The sequence below is a fragment of the Orycteropus afer genome, unplaced genomic scaffold, assembly GCF_000298275.1.
Source record: "Orycteropus afer afer isolate SDZICR_OR568_19922 unplaced genomic scaffold, OryAfe1.0 scaffold00033, whole genome shotgun sequence".
NCBI lineage: Eukaryota > Metazoa > Chordata > Mammalia > Tubulidentata > Orycteropodidae > Orycteropus > Orycteropus afer.
The window spans coordinates 6784046-6799479 of NW_006921620.1; the positions used below are offsets into that span (position 1 = coordinate 6784046).

General features: G+C 42.3%; 1 protein-coding gene across 1 annotated transcript in view; it reads left to right on the top strand.

Moving 5' to 3' along the window:
- The window catches only part of SLC44A3 (solute carrier family 44 member 3), a 110386-nt gene that overhangs the window by 48672 nt on the left and 46280 nt on the right, over positions 1-15434 (top strand). The window contains exon 10 of the mRNA XM_007936126.1: positions 11737-11902. Coding sequence (XP_007934317.1) covers positions 11737-11902 — 166 coding nt within the window. The remainder of the gene's footprint in view (positions 1-11736; positions 11903-15434) is intronic.

A 15434-nucleotide genomic window follows, 5' to 3' on the forward strand; every position in this document is an offset into this window, starting at 1 on the left:
GTGGCTGGGGGTTTGAACCACCAACCTTCTGATTAGCAGTCAAATGCTTTAGGCACTGCACCACCAGAGCTCCTTTTCTCCCTCTCTGGAGCCTAGAAATGTTAGGGAGGAGGTCTCTGTCAGAGCCTCTCTACTCAGATCTTCTCAGCTGCCAATTCTGCTCTACTGCTGCAAAACTACACTAACTGACGCAGGATTCTGTGAGGCTTGCTGCCTTCACCAGCTATTCTGGGCAGCCAGACACCAGCCTTCTTAAATACTCCACACCTTAAGGGTTGCCAAAGTCCATCCCCTCTAGATCCCTAAGCTTCCTTCTCCCCTCAAGGCATGCCTCTCCATTTACAAGAAAGGTTTTTCATCTGTTCACTTAAGTTCTATTTGTGTGTCATGTTGAATAGCTCCAGACCTCAGGCCTTGGAGTCAGAATGTTGTTGTTGTTGTTAAGTGCCATCGAGTCGTTTCCGACTCATAGTGACCCCATGCACGGCAGAATGAAACACTGCCCGATCCCACGCCAGTCCCACAATCCCTGCTATACTTGAGCCCATCATCGCAGCCACTGTGTCAATCCATCTTGTTGAAGGCCTCCCCCTCTTTCATCGACCTTCCCCCCCTACCAAGCATGACATCCTTCTCCAGGGAATGGTCCCTTCTGACAACATGACCAAAATAGGTGAGACGAAGTCTGGCCATTCTTGCTTCCAAGGAGCATTCTGGCTGCACTTCCTCCAGGATAGATCTGTTAGTTCTTTTAGCAGTCCATGGTACTTTCAGCATTCTTCGCCAGCACCACAACTCAAAAGCATCAACTCTTCTTCAGTCTTCCTTATTCATTGTCCAGCTTTCATATGCATACGAGGCGCACCTTAGTCCTCAAGGAGTTATCCTTGCTCCTCAGCACTTGAAACAGTTCCTTCGCAGCTGACTTTCCCAATGCTACACGTCATCTAATGTCCTGACTGCTGCTTCCATTGGCATCGATTGTAGAACCAAACAACGTGAAGTCTTTGACAACCTCAATCTTCTCTCCATTTATTGTGATGCTGCTCATTGTTCCAGTTGTGAGGATTTTTGTTTTCTTTATGTTGAGGCATAATCCATACTGCACTGTATTCTTCAACCTTCATCAGTAGGTGCCTTAAGTCATCCTCACTTTCAGCAAGCAAAGTTGTATCGTCTGCATATCTCAGGTTGTTAATGATTCTTCCTCTAATCCTGATACCACGTTTTCCTTCCTATAGTCCAGCTTCTTGGATGATTTGCTCAGCATATAGATTGAATAAGTGTGGAGAAAGGATACAACCCTGACACACTCCCTTCTTGATTTTAAACCATGTAGTGTCCCCTTGTTCTGTTCGAACGACAGCCTCCTGGTCAAGGTACAGATTCCTCATGAGTACAGTCAAGTGCTCGGGAATTCCCATTCTTCTCAATGTTATCCATCATTTGTCATGATCCACACAATCAAATGCTTTTGCATGGTCAATAAAACACAAGTAAACATCTTTCTGGTATTCTTTGCCTTGAGCCAAGATCCATCTGACAACAGCTATGATATCCCTTGTTCCACGTCCTCTTCTGAATCTGGCTTGAACCTCTGCAAGTTCTCTGTCAATATACTGCTGCAAACATTTCTGAATTATCTTCAGTAAGATCTTACTTGCGTGCAATATTAATGATACTGTTCTATAATTTCCACATTCTGTGGGATCACCTTTCTTTGGAATGGGCACAAATATGGATCTCTTCCAGTCAGTTGGCCAGGTAGCTGTCCTCCAAATCTCTTGGCATAACTGAGTGAGTGCCTCCAATGGGGCATCTGTTTGTTGAAATATCTCAATTGGTATGCCATCAATTCCCGGAGCCTTGTTCTTTGCCAGTTCTTTCATTGCAGCTTTGACTTCTTCCTTCATTACCATTGGTTCTAGATCATATGCCACTTCCTGAAATGGATGAAGATCGATCAGTTCTTTTTGGTACAGTGACTCTGTGTATTCCTGCCATCTTCTCTTGATGTTTCCTGCATCATTCAATATTTTGCCCATAGAATCTCTCAATATTGCAACTCGAGGCTTAAATTTTTTCTTCAGTTCTTTCAGTTTGAGAAATGCTGAGCGTGTTCTTCCCTTTTGGTTTTCAGACTCCAGGTCTTTGCACCTTTCATTATAGTAATTGGCTTTGTCTACTCGAGCTGCTCTTTGAAATCTTCTGTTCAGCCCTTTTACCTTTTCATTTCTTCCATGACTCCTCAGCACTCCATGGGAGTCAGAATACCTTGGTTCAAATCCTAGCTCCACCACTTATCAGCTGTCTCCTTGTATGTATTACTTATAGGTTCATAAGTAAGGTCATGTTACTGTTCTGCTTAAAATCCTAGAATGAATGACTTTCTGTCTTACTCCAATTGGAAGCCAAAGTTCCAATAAAAGCCTATAAGGACCCGGGTTCTGATCATATGACCTCTCTGACCCCCTCTTGAACCACAGTCTCCTTCAACCTAGTTCACAAAGTCTTTATGAAGATTTAAAGAGCTAACATACATAAGGAAAATCCTTAGAACATTGTTTTGGTCCATACTAAAAGTTAACCATTGTATTTTGTTCTGCTGCCAGGTGAGAAAATTCAGCAGGCTGAGAGTCCTGCTACTCCAGGCAGTCTGCGATCAGCTGAAGCCAACTTGTGGGGTGGAGCAGATAGCTGGTGCTTTGGGCTGATACATATGGATTGCTGGTCAGAGTGAGCACCCTCTGTGTGGCTAGCACACTTTACGAGGTCACGGGGAAGAGATGTGGGGCACAGCTAAGTGAGCAGGTGACACTTCTTCCTCCTGATTATAGAAGCAGCAAAGTACTTGGAAGCTAATCTAGTTCGTGTCCCTGCCCATCCACTTACTCACTACAGGACATTGGGAAAGTCACTTTCTCTGTACACTGGACATAGAATCTTCATGACCAATCCCTGGCCTGCCTTTGAACTTAAACATCCCCCTGCTTTCTTACACATCCTGTATTCTAACAATACCAGCAAGACCTGCTCCACGCAGCACTATTCACAGGGTCTTGCACATTTCCAGGCCTTTGCACCTATTGTGATCTTTATCTAGAATCCCTGCTACTTCCCAGCTCTCACCCCAGCTTTCTAGTTTCTAAACTGCTTGGAAAAATATTTATTCTTCAAGACTTGTTTCCAGTATTTTATCTCTTGGAAAGTCTTCTAAAAATTCTGCAAGCATCCTTAGATATTTCTTCATTCCCCCTTGCATTTTTTACATTCTGCAGTCTTTCAACCTATATTTTCTGTGTGCCTACTCTGTGCTCAGCACTTTGCTGAGCACTGGAGATAGAGCAGTGAGTGAGGCAAATCTCTATTCTAGTAGGCGGGGAGAGAGGCAGTAAACATGTGAATTTGTAATAAGTGCTATGAAGAACAGTGAATCGATATAATTGCTTGTGTGTTGTCATCTCAGGAGAATATAAACACTGTGAGAGCAGGGACCATGTCTTTTTCGATGTCTCTCAGCTCATTATGCTGCACTGGAATGGCTTGACTAAGTGTGAACGAGTCATTAAGTAAATTTACATCAGTGTCATGAGTATTAAATGAGATGTATATAAGGAAAGCAGGAGCCCTGGCGGCTCAATGGTTAAGCACTCGGCTGCTAACTGAAAGGTCAACAGTTCAAACCCACCCAGTAGCTCTGCAGGAGAAACACCTGGCAATCTGTTTCTATAGAGATGACAACCAAGAAAACCCTATGGGACAGTTCTACTCTGTCACATGGGGTTGCTGTGAGTCAGAATCAACTTGACAGCACTCGGCAACAATAGCATCATGTCAGTGAGATGTTTCTTTTCCCCTAATCTTCACACTGCCAAAGCAGAAGCTGGAAGCCAGCGGGAGACACTGGCCAGGAGGCTGGAGGACCAGCACGTGCCTTAGAACAATTTGCTAAAGAGGCCAACTACACAGAATGTGCTAGGAAGTTGATTCCTTCCAATTCAGGCTTCCTTCCTTTGGGAAAGGAGCTCTGGTGTCACTGTGGTTAAAGCATTGGACTGCTAACCAAAAGGTTGGCAGTTTGAACCCACCAGCCACTCCATGGGAAAAAGATAAGATAGTCTGCTTCCATAAAGATTTATAGCCTTGGAAACCTATGAAGCAGTTCTACTAAGTCCTATAGGGCTATAATGAGTCAGAATCAACTCAATGGTAATGGGTTTGATTTTGGTTCCTTGGGGAAATTATCTCAACTTGCTGGATTACCTTCCTAAAGAAACTACCATTTACAGTGATTTAATTGTAGCATCTTTGTCTTTAAAGCTTCCTAATTATATCCAGATTTGCAGCTGTTGTTGTTGTTAGATGCCATCATGTCAGCTCCGACTCATAGCAACCGCATACACAACAGAATGAAACACTGCCCAGTCCTGCGCCTTCTTCACAATCTTTGCTATGCTTGAGCCCATCTTCACAGCCACTGTGTCAGTCCATCCTGTTGAGGGTCTTCCCCTTTTTCTCTGACCCTCTACTTGGCCAAACATGCTAACCTTCTCCAGGAACTGGTCCCTTCGGACAACATGATCAAAGTACGACAGACAAAGTCTAGCCATTCTCACTTCTAAGGAGCATTCCCATTGTACTTCTTCCAAGACAGTTTTGTTTGTTCTTCTGGCAGTCCGTGGTGTATTCAAAGGCATCAATTCTTATTTGAACTTCCATATTCAAAGTCCAGCTTTCACATGTGTATGAAGCTATTGAAAATACCATGGTTTGGGTCAGGTGTACCTTAGTCTTCAAAGTGACATCTTTGCTCTTTAACACTTTGAAGAGGTCTTCTGCAGCAGATTTGCCCAATACAACATGTTGTTTGATTTTTTGACAGCTGGTTGCATGGGTGTTGACTGTGGATCCAAGTAAAATGAAATTCCTGACAATGTCAATCTTTTCTCCATTTATCATGATGTCACTTATTGGTCCAGTTGTGAGGATTTTTGTTTTCTTTACATTGAGGTGTAATCCATAGATTACATAACTAGATTTATAGCTCACTCTGATTATTTTGCTGATAACTAGTGTGGTGGTTATGTTTTTGTGTCAACTTGGCTGGCCCTGGTTGAGTGGCTGGGAAGCTGGTGGTAGTTATTCCCCATGATGAGACTGGCAGTCAACTCCATGGTGGGATCTACCACAAGCAGCTGAGTAGCTGCCTTTGGGATGTGGTCTGCTTCCTGTATTTAAGGAGAAGCCTTAGGAATCGTCTCTAGCCTATGGCATGCTTGGACCCTGCATGTAGCTGTGTTGCTGCTCAACAGCCTGCTATGCTCTGCCAACCTTGGGACTTATGATGGACTTAAGTTAATGGCCTGCCATGTGGTTTGGTAACATTGGGACTGTGCCTTTTTACTTGTCAACCTTGGGGCTTCTCAGCATCAGCAGCCAGCAGCTGTCTGAGTGAAGAAATACCTCTAGCTCCAGTAGGCCAGGAGCAGGAGGCAGAGCTGGACCCCAAGGTTAAGGGGCTTTCACCCAGCCCCTAGAGCCTGGCACTTTGAACTTGGACTTAAAGCCTCCAAATTGTAAGAATAAACTCCTGTTTGTTAAGGCCATCCCATTTGTGGTATGTTTCTGTCAGAGCGGCAGTAGGTAACCAGAACAACTAGGGAGATCTCCAGAAAATTGCCTCCAAATCTCTTTGTTAGAATATATTACTTGAGGAAGATATATCTATACATGCAACAAAATTTTTTTGGACATTTCCTGTGTGTCAGTTACTGTTATAGGTGCTGGAGATTGAGCCTGCCTTCCAGTTTGGGAGGTAGAAAAAGGTAGGCACTAAACAAAATACGTAAGCTAATTTTATAGTACATCAAAAACAGAGAAGTGGTATGAAGAAAAATAAAGCAGAGAAGAGGAGAGACGCAATCTTAAATTTTCTGATCAGGGAGGATCTCTTTGAGAATGCAACACTTAAGCAAAGATTCTCAGGAGGTGAGGAAGAGCCAGGAGCCTATCTTAGGGAAGAGAAGACATCTCTGGCAATGAAAACAGTGAGAGCCAGTGCAACAGAGGAGATTCGTGCAGCCAGAGTGGAGTGGCTGAGGGAGAGTGTGGTTAAAGAGTGGGTCACAGAGATTGTGAAGTCATATCCAAGAGCCTTATAGACCTTTATAGAAATTTGGCTTTTAATCTGAGTGAAATAGGAAGTCATTCTAGGATTTTAAGCAGAATAGTAATGTGGTCTGACTTACATTTTAATAGCACTGACAGCGAGGAGGTGATGGTGGCTTAGAGGAGGATCATAATGGCAGAAGCTGTGTGACATGTTGGATTCTGGATCTATTTTGAAGGTAGAGCTGAAGGATTTCCTGGTATATTAGATGTGAGGTTTGGAAGAGAAGAGTTGGGAATCACTCTAAGGTTTTTTGACCTGAGCACCTGGAAGATGGGGTTTCCATAAACTGAGATGGGGTAAGACTATGAATGGAGCAGGTTTAGGGGAGAGATAAGAAATTAACCTTTGGTTGTATTAATTAAGATGTCTTTTAGACAGTAGATGGAGATGCCAAGTAGGCAGTTACGGGTTTGAAGTTCAAGGAGAAGTCCTGGTTGGACAGCTACATTTGGAAGCATAGAAATATTTTTGGGTGCCGTCAAGTTAGTTCCAACTCATAGCAACCATGTACAACAGAATGAAACGCTGCCAAGTCCTGTGCCGTCCTCACAATCATTGTATGTTTGAGCCCGTTATGACAACCACTGTGTCAATTCATCTCATTGGGGTTCTTTCTCTTTTTGCTGACCCTCTCTCTGCTTTACCAAGCATAAGGTCCTTCTCCACTCCAGCCTAGAAAACCCTATGGGGAAGTTCTGCTCTGTCACATGGGGTCACTATAAGTCAGAAATTGACTCATGGGCACCTAACAACAACAGAGAGTAAAGAGAAGAAATCCATGGAGGTAAGGAAGAACAAACAAAGGAAACTAAAAAGAGCCACCAGTGGGTAGGAGGCGAAAGAGTGCAGTGTCTGGAATCCAAGGGAAGAAAGGACTTCAAGGAAATATGAATGAGCCAGCGTGTCAAGTACCACTGGGAAGTAAGAGATGGACTAAGGATTTACCATTGTATTTAGCAACAAGGAGATGATAAAAACAGTTTCAGAGACGTGAGGGAGGTGGAGATCTTGATTGAGTTGGGTTTAAGAGAAAATTTAAGGAAAAGAATTAGGAAAAGCAAGTCTAGAAAACCTGTAGGAATTTGGCTATTAAGAGGAACAGAGAAATGGGGAGGAAGCTGAAGGTGAAAAGAAAGTCCAGAGTAGATTTTTTTTGTTTTGTTTTTAATGGAGATGGTTAAGAATGATTTAATAGGATTATTTTGTTGAGGAAGATACCCTTAAGTAGATGAGAAAGTGTGGGATCGAGTGGAGGGGTTGGCCTTAGGATGATGGACAGTTTATCATAATAAGGGCATGGAGAAATTACAGACACACACAGCTAGAGAGTTGATTTGGGGGCAGGCACTAGCAGAGGTTTTCTGATAGCTTCGACTTCCTCAGAGAAGCAGGAAGTATGGTCCTTGGCTGCAAATGAGGATGAGAAAGAAGCTCCTGGAGGATGGAAGGAAAATTATAAAGCAGTTGTCCCGAAGAAGGGGAGATATGTAGATGGGAACATGTGAGGTCCTGACTGTCACTCAGATGGTATTTTTTTCTGACTTTTTTTTTCTTCTTTCATTTTTCTCCCCAATAGCTAATGTCCAACATAATGCTGGCATGCAGTAGATGCTTGATAAATATTTAAGTAGATTTCAGAACTAGAATGGTATCTAATTATATCTCATTTATAAAACCAGTTGCCGTCAAGTCAACTCTGACTTTGTGACCACCCTATGTGTCGGAATAGAACTGTGCTCCATAAGGTTTTTAGTGGCTGATTTTTTCAGAAGTAAACCACCAAGGCACCTCTGGGCAGACTCTAACTGGTAACTTTCCCTCTGCATCTCTAACTCTCTACGGCACTTACGTATGTCAGGCACTTTCTAAGTACCCTGCTCATTTAGTCCTCTCAACAGCTGTGTGTATGGCATTTACACCAAGGAGTGAGAAGTATTAGTATTAGTATCAATATGCTCAGATTATAGGATGAAACAGACTTAGAAAGGCTCCACCAGTTGCCTGAGGTTGATCAGCCAGTAGGGGGCATTGTGGAGATATGAATCTCTGTCTAATGTGACTCTCAAGCCCAAGACTATGACCTGCCACAGACTTTGTCTTGTCCACCCTCTTCATCTTACTGTGAGCCATCTGAAATCCAGATTGCTTGTCACACATGTCAAAGCTGAAACTGGAACAAAAGTCTTCTCCAAGTTTAGTGCTCTTCCCACTACCATCCCTGAGATCTGTCCTATCTTGGGACCTTTCTGGAGTCCAGTTCCCATCAACATCCTTTAGCGTCACACTCTTTTTAGTCCATAGTAACAAAGAAGGAGCTCTAGTAGTATAGTGCCTAAGGCACTTGACTGCTAACCAGACGGCTGGTGGTTCAAACCCACCAGCCCCTCCTTGGAAAGAAGCTTGGGCAATCTACTTCCGTAGTGATACCGCCTTGAAAACACAAGGAGGGGTCACTATGAGTCGGGTTGACAGCACATAACAACAGTAAAAAGAGCTTGGTTGGTTGAGAAGATCATGCCTGCACTGACCCAGCCATCCAGGAGAGGGCAGTCAGGTGCATAAGCAGGCCCGCCCTCATCCATGGGCTGGTGACTATCTCAGATTTCTGTTTCCAGGTTTTCACCCTAAACAAGGCACCTGATTCTTGGGAGAATGTTAAAGCGGTGATTCTCAACCAGGGCGACTATCCCCTGCCCCTGGGAATATTTGACAATGTATAGAAACATATTTGCTTATAGCTAGGAGAGGGGATGCAGGAATGCTACAAAACATCCTACAATACACAGGCCAAAAAAAAAAAAAAAAAACAAACCCTCACTGCCATAGGGTCGATTTGACTCATAGCAACTCTTTTGGGTTTCTGAGACAGTATCTCTATGGAGGCAAATCTGGTGGCATAGCACCTAAGGCATTTGACTGCTAACCAGAAAGCTGGTGGTTCAAACCCACCAGCCACTCCTCGGAAGGAAGGTTGGACAATCTCTACGGAAGTATATTGCCCAATCTTCCTTCCAAGGAGTGGTTTGATCCACCAGCTTTCTGGTTAGTAGTCAAATGCCTTAGGCAGTATGCCATCAGAGGCCAGTCCCCCATAGCAAAGAGAATTATCTAGTCCAAAATGTCAATCATTGCTGAGGCTGAGAAATCTTGCTCTAAAGGCAGATCTCAGCAGTCTGGAATAACTGAACCAGAGGAATGAGTAGACGATGGCTTCCATAAGGAGGTCCAGCAACAACTCCGTGATAACCTAATTGGTTCTTCAGGGAATGCCACAGGTCTCAAGGCCTAAGTGGATCTTGACTTACCATTTTAGCTGCTCCACTCGCTGACCATTGCCCCAGTGTGCTGAGCTAGGATGTGTGTGAGTGTGCATTGTTGACAGCACAGGGACACAGGGAAGAGCAAAGGTTCTCCCTGACCATCCAGACCCTTTGTACACGCCTTTTGTCTGTGTCTAAGGAAACCATCTTTCCTATTCTGTGGAAACGTCAAACCATGCGTGATGTTGTGACTCTGTAATCTATCTCACAGACTCATGGGCCTTGGAGGAGGAGCAGTGTGCTTGTCCGCTGGCCTGTAGCACTTCTGATGTCCCAGAGAGTACTTCTCAAAGTCTCCACTGTCCACATCAACTTCAACATGTGTTCTACTTTTGAAGGGTCAACTCCTTTGGAATTAGGAATGTTTTTTCTGAAACATGCCTACTTTGGAAAAGCATAACTACTTATCAGTGCCTTACCTGAAAGATTGCCTGCAAGCCAGAATGAGCCTGGTGTTGGATAAAATATTAACTTCTCTCTGTAAATCAAGCTGCTCCACTATTTCTCACAATGTGACTCTTGTTCAGCAGAACTTAGAGCAGAAGGAATTAAGACCAGCTTTAGTCTGTGGAGTCAGTTTTACTCTACAGCATGATTATCTTCTCCCACTTCCTGTGCACACAGATCCTATTATGAATGTCTAAAAATGGATGACTGATAAACTAAAATCAATTTATAGCCATGACAGGAAATATGAAACTATCTTTAATTGTACAAGTTGTGTCTCCAATGACCAGAGTGCTCATCCTCTTACTTACAGTAAATTATTTTAAATGAACCCACTGCCATTGAGTTGATTCTGTCTCATAGCAACCCCTTAGGACAAAGCAGAACTGCCCCATAGGTTTCCTAGGCTGTAAATCTTTATGGAAGCAGACTGCTACAACTTTCTCCTGCGGAGTGGTTGGTGGGTTCAAACCATCGACCTTTCGGTTAGCAGCAAGTGTTTAACTGCACCACCAGGACATAAATAAATTATTTAAACATCTGTAGCAGGAAGACATCTAGAAATCAAATGCTGCCACAGAGTCTGGGATTTGAATTTACAAGTGTCTGCAGACCTAATTCAAGGGCTTCTTTGGACAAAGGAAGAAGAAGCCTGGAACAGCCACGTGAATGGCAGCACACTATTAGGGCCGCCCTGCCCACCTCAGTTTGATACAGTACTAAGCTCCTGAAATTTAATAACAATAATTAACGTCATCACATATGGAGTGATACTGCATGAGTCAGGCCTTATACTAGGCACTAACCAGGTAATCTCATTCCATCCCACACCTCCATATTACCTCCATATTACAGATGAAGATACTAAAACTAGCAGCCAGGGGGCCTGTCCCAAGCCAGGCAGGAAGAGGTGAAGCTGAGGTTTTAAATTAGGAGGGTTAACACTGAGGGCCAATAGACAGTTTAAATATGCTAAGAGAGCTTGTTCTTTAAATAAAATATGAGGTGAATCTCTTTGGAAAAATGAAGATCCCTGTCTCTTTTACAAAGTCTAAATGTCTGGTGAAGTAGGTTTGTATAACACAATCCTGACAGCTTTGTGGCGCCCTGGTAGTTTAGTGGTTAAGCACTCAACTGCTAACCAAAAGGTCACTAGTTCAAACCCACCAGATGGTCCATGGCAGAAAGATGTGGCAGTCTGCTTGTAAAGATTTACAGCCTTGAAAACCTTCTGAGGCAGTTCTGCTGTATCTTATAGGGTTGGTAGGAATCAGAATGGACTCAACTGCATGGGTTTTAGAATCTGGTATGCTTGGGTTTATATTCCAAGTTTGTACTTTCCTTCTACTACTAATAAGCAGTGATTATTTACCAGAGTGATTGATTTTTCCAAACCTCCAGTCTATGATTCAGGACTAGTGTCAGTATTAGTTGTTGTTGGTAGGTGCTGTTCAGACTCACAGCGACCCTGTGTACAACAGACTGAAACACCGTGTGATGTTGCACCATCCTCACAATCATATTAGAGTATACATGAAATGCCTTGCAGATTGGCTACAAATCCATCACTGCACTTATTGTTGTTGGTGTTGTTTACAAGTCGAATGTGTGCTCTCAGCTCTTAGTTTTTGTCCTGGAGATTTTGAATTCTGGTGGGTACATCATACTTCACGTCGGCATCTATGTTCCACGTAAGGCGGAAAGCCAAGCATGAAGAAGCGAAGGCTGTTGACTCATCTTCCAGTCTTTTGCTTAGGAAAACATTGGTATAAAATATGTTTGTGTTTTAAAATTTAGGAGCTGCCCAGGTCATTGAAGGTGGCCAAGTGGAATATAAGCCTCTTTCAGGCATTCGGTATATGTGGTGGTACCATTTGATCGGCCTCATCTGGACGAGCGAATTCATCCTCGCATGCCAGCAAATGACTATCACTGGGGCCGTAGTCACTTGTTACTTCAACAGGTAAGCCCAGTATCTTAGTTTGTCTGTTTGCTTCATATTGGGTATCTTAAGAAATATTTGGGAATTGTGGCATATGCTTAACAAGGGGCTGGCAAAAGGAAAGGACAGCTAAAAATTGGACTGGATGTACATTTGGTGGTAAGAAGATAAACCTATCACATTTCCAAGGTCTTTTGCTGGAAGATTCAGACAGAAACCTAACAAGGAAATGATCATATTGCTTAGAATTGAAAGATACCTGAAAGGAAGGATTGGTTTCTCATGTAAATATCTATTTTTTAATTTATTGTACCAAAAAGATATATAACCATTTTCCATTTGCAAAACAATTCAACATTTTTTTATTTGTATAGTCATTGGCATTGATTAGATTTCTCATGTGCAACCAGCACCACTATCCATTTCCAAATTAATCCATCACCATTAACAGAAAGTCAGTGCCCTTAAAAAGTGATTATCCTATGCCCTCTCCCTCCCACTAACCACTAATAAACTTTGGTCTCTATACATGCATATTATAGATATTTCATATAAGTGGGATCTTATTATATTTGTCCTTTTGTGACTGACTTCTTTCATTCAGCATAATGTTTTCAGGGTTCATCTATATTGTAGCATGTATCAGGACTTCATTTTTCTTTGTGACTGAATAATATTTTATTGTATGCATGTTTATCTGTGTATATACCACATTTTGCTTATCCATTCATCTGTAGAAAGACTTGTAGGTTGTTTCTACCTTTTGACTGTTGTGGTAAATATCCACTTCTATTGACTTCAAAATTTAAAAAAAAAAAATGCTGGCCTATTTTTAACACACTTCAGTAAGTTCTGAGACTCATTTTGTCCAATATAAAATGAGAGGAATATTTGCCTGGAAAATAATTTTAAATCTTAAAGGAATTGTATGTCATTATAAAATATAAATAATGTTCATATAGTTAAAAACAAATAACAAAAACCCATAACCATCGAGTCAATTCCAATTCATAGTAACCCTGTAGAACAGAGCAGAACTGCCTTGTAAGGTTTCCAAGGCTGTAAATTAGAAGCAAACTGCTACATCTTTCTCCCATGGAGCAGCTGATGGGTTCAAACTGCTGACCTTTCAGTTAGCTGCCAAGTGCTTTAACCACTGTGTCACTGTTCTGGTTACCTAGTGCCACTCTTAACAGGAATATACCACAAATGGGATGGCCTTACCAAACAGCAGTTTATTCTCTTACAGTTCAGGAGGCTAGAAGTCTGACTTCAAAGTGCCAGGTTCTAGGGGCTGTGTGAAAGCCCCTCAACCTTGGGCTTTAGCTCTGCTTCTTGCTGCTGGCGCACTGAAGCTAGAGGCATCTCTTTACTCAGGCAGCTACTGACTGCTGAGGCTAACAAGCCCAAGGTCAAAAAATAAAATGGCACAATCCTATGTTACCAAACCACACAGCAGGCCATTAATTCAAGTCCATTGTAAGTCCCAAGGTCAGCAGAACATGACAGGCTGCTGAACAACAACACGGCTACATGCAGGGTCCAAGCATGCCATAAGCTAGAGACCATTCCCCAAGACTTCTCCTTATATACAGGAAGCAGACACATCCCTAGGCAGCTCCTCAGATGCTCACAGTAGATACTACCATGGAGTTGATTACCAGTCTCATCATGGGGAATACTACATCCAGCTGCCCAGCCACTCAACCAAGGCCAGCCAAGTTGACACATAAACTTAACTACCACAGCCACCAAGGCTCCTCTCATATAGTTGAATACTAGGAAATTAATTACTTGCTTCTGCATTCACTGTGATAACTATTTAAGAGTTTATACCCCATTACCTCATCAGAATAATCAAGGAGGACTTCTGATAAGATGGAGGAATAGGTAGACAAGTGACACAGACCCTCTTCAACAAAGAAAAGAAAAACCAGTGGACAGGGATATAGAAGATAATCCTGGAGCCCTGAACTTTGAAAGGAACTATACAGAAGTGGATTAGGCACCAACTAGTGGAAAAGTCTGAACAAAAACAGTGAGCATAGAGACGGTTGGAGCTGCGGACTGTCATTTACGCTGATGGGACCAACAGCCTGAATATTTCCAAGTAGTGTTGGGACCTAAAGAGAATTGACCTAAAGATCAGCCCTGGTCACCAAGGGCTGCAGGGACAACTGTGCTGGTGGCCTATGACTAGGAAGGGAAACAGCAAGGAGGGAGACAAGCTGAGCTATTGACCTTCCACTGTCCGGAGGGTGCAGCCATTTCGATTGTTTACATGCAGCAGCCATTTTGAATATTTAAAGTGACCAAGGGCACAGCCATTTTGAATCTTTACAAGTGGCAACCATTTAAAATGATAGCATTCTCGTTCAGATTCCAGGGACCTAAGAATAGGTTCTGTTTGCCAAGGTTGGCAGGGACATATGAGAGGCTGACAACAGGAAAGGAGACAGGTGGTGAGTGTATAGGTGCTGTCAACTAGTGAATAGAGGAGCACAGTACCCTGCTTGTGTAGATAACACAAACAAAACAAAGAAAATGAAATCATAGGCAAGTTACTCCAACATACAATCACCAATTAAATATAAACACAAAAAACATCACAATGCCTCAGAGAAAACAGAGCATCACAGTCCACACAAAGAAGCAAAATAAAGCAGGACAGACAAGAGACCAGGATACAGACCCAAAACATATCCCTGATGAAGACGCAGCATTAGAATTCCCTGATAAGGAATTCAAAAGGATTATATTTAGGTATCTTCAACGAATTGAGAGACAGATCAAGGAAAACACAGAGAAAACCCTAGAAAAATTTCAAAAGATAATACAAGAACAAAATGACAAAATAAATGAAAAATTAGAAATGATACAAAATCTACACACAGGAAGACAAGATTAATATGAATTTTCAGAAATAGGTGAGACATTGAATGGGCAAAGGAGCAGAGTTGAATCGATGGAAGAAAGAATTAGTGAGATTGAAGGCAAATATCTGAACACGTCTTTGGAAAGGGATAAATCAGAAAAAAGAGCAAAACAAAATGAAGAAAGCCAAAGGTTCATGTGGGATACCATCAAAAGGAATAACCTATATGTAATCAGAATTCCAGAACAGAAAGAGACAAAAAAAAAACCACGGAGAAAATTGTCAAAGATTTGTTGGAAGAGAATTTTCCTGGTATGATAAAAGATGAGAATATGTCCATTCAGGATGTCCAATAAACCCCAAAAGAAAATCACCCAAACATATCCTCATCAACTGTACCAAAACTAAAGACAAAAAAAGAATCATGAGACCAGCATGGGAAAAATGAAAAGTTATCTACAAGGGGCAACCAATAAGACTAAGCTCGGATTTCTCGACAGAAACCATGCAGGCAAGGAGACAATGGGATGGTATATATAAAGCCCTGAAAAAGAAAAATCGCCAACCAAGGATTATGTACCCAGCAAAATTGTCCCTCAAATATGATGGTGAAATTAGGAAATTTCCAGATAAGCAGAAATTAAGAGAATTTGTTAAAGCCAGACCATCCTTACAAGA